The sequence below is a fragment of the Microtus ochrogaster genome, linkage group LG3, assembly GCF_000317375.1.
Source record: "Microtus ochrogaster isolate Prairie Vole_2 linkage group LG3, MicOch1.0, whole genome shotgun sequence".
NCBI lineage: Eukaryota > Metazoa > Chordata > Mammalia > Rodentia > Cricetidae > Microtus > Microtus ochrogaster.
In genome coordinates, this window is record NC_022029.1 from 46094064 (window position 1) to 46095688 (window position 1625).

Genomic DNA, 1625 nt, shown 5'->3' on the forward strand with positions numbered 1-1625 from the left:
CTGCGGCTTTGGAGCCTGTCCTGGAACTAGCTCTGTAGACCAGGCTGGTCTCGAACTCACAGAGATCCGCCTGCCTCTGCCTCCCGAGTGCAGGTGTGTGTGTTTTGAGACAGGGATTCTCTGTGTAGCTTTGGAGGCTGTCCTGGCACTTGCTCTGTATACCAAGCTGGCCTCAAACTCACAGAGATCCGCCTGCCTCTGCCTCCACCACCGCCCGACCGACAAGTTCCATTATTTCTGTAGTGATGGCATCCCTTTTACCCCGCCTCCCCCCGCCTTCTCTGTTGCCTTTGTGACGGGGTCTCTCCCTCCGCTTCCCATTTCTGTCCGATTCCTGCTCCCAGGTACCTCATCATTGAGAACTTCATCCCCCCTGAGGAGAAGAACAAGATCATGAACCGGCTCTTCCTGGACTGTGAGGAGGAGCAGTGGAAGGTCCAGCCCCTGGTGCCAGCTGGAGTGTGAGTCCCTTCTGCCATTTGTCTGGACCTAGAGATCTCTGTGCTTCTGGGATTGTGGGTGGCAAGGATCTTGAGACCCTGTCTCCAGAAAGACAGATGTTTGGGGCTTGAGGCGTGCACACGGAGGATGGATTTCCCAGGCTCTAATCCTGTAAGGGGTCTCCATGAAGGAAGTATTTCACCGGTCTGGGATGCGAAAGGAGCCTGTAAGAGGAGGTGCGTGTTGGGGGACGCACTTTGGTTTCCAATGTAGCTCTGGTGTCATAGTTGCCTACTTCTGGTGGATACACAGTTGCAGAAATAGCAACAATTTTAATGTTTGCCCAGCTCTGCTCTCTCCCGGTCTACGTAAGAACACAGACAGAAGGTAAGTCGCACATTGTCTGAGCTTATGGTCTGGAGGGAAAGACTGAGAAGTACAAGACCCGGGCACCAAAGAGTCCTGATCCTAGCTTCTCTGCTGGGTGATTCAGCAATTCCACCTGTTTCTACTGGGGAGCCCTTGGGTGCAGCTGCGTCAGTTAGCTGGGTGTGCAGCGCCCTCTGCTGGTATCCATATAGAACGAGGTTGACTATTCAAACCCACCAGAGTGCTTTACCCAGCTGGGCCAAATCTGTATATAGCAATGGAAGGACAGTACTTCTCTGGATTCTTTACTCTCTGTATCCTAGGGATGCTACTATCACGCAAGGCAACAGCCTCCCCAAGGCTGGAGTGGAAGCTAATACGAGGTCTGTAGCGCCTCAACGCATTACATGCCTGTTTAAACTGTCGGCTTTGTAGCGCCTCAACGCATTACATGCCCGTTTAAACTGTCGGCTTTCTCAAAGTGCGGACCCCAAGTCCCCAGATGTGCTGCTAGTTGGATATAGCAAATTTACAAGTAATGACTTTTCAGTGGTGGCATTTTGCACTTTTAAACCACCTTTTGTACCATGGGTGGTAGCACACCCTTTAATCCCAGCACTGGGGAAGCAGAGGCAAGAACTCGGATTTTGTGAGTTTGAGTCCAGGCCAGCCCAGAACTATGCAGAGAGATCCTATCGCAAAAGGAAAAACCAGCCGGGCGATGGTGGCGCACACCTTTAATCCCAGCACTCGGGAGGCAGAGGCAGGCAGATCTCTGTGAGTTCGAGACCAGCCTGGTCTACAGAGCTAGTTCC

General features: G+C 52.5%; 1 protein-coding gene across 1 annotated transcript in view; it reads left to right on the forward strand.

Moving 5' to 3' along the window:
* Positions 1–1625, forward strand: part of Kif3c (kinesin family member 3C) — a 40410-nt gene that overhangs the window by 24318 nt on the left and 14467 nt on the right. The window contains exon 4 of the mRNA XM_026785950.1: positions 256–461. Within this exon, the coding sequence (XP_026641751.1) occupies positions 256–461 (206 nt within the window). The remainder of the gene's footprint in view (positions 1–255; positions 462–1625) is intronic.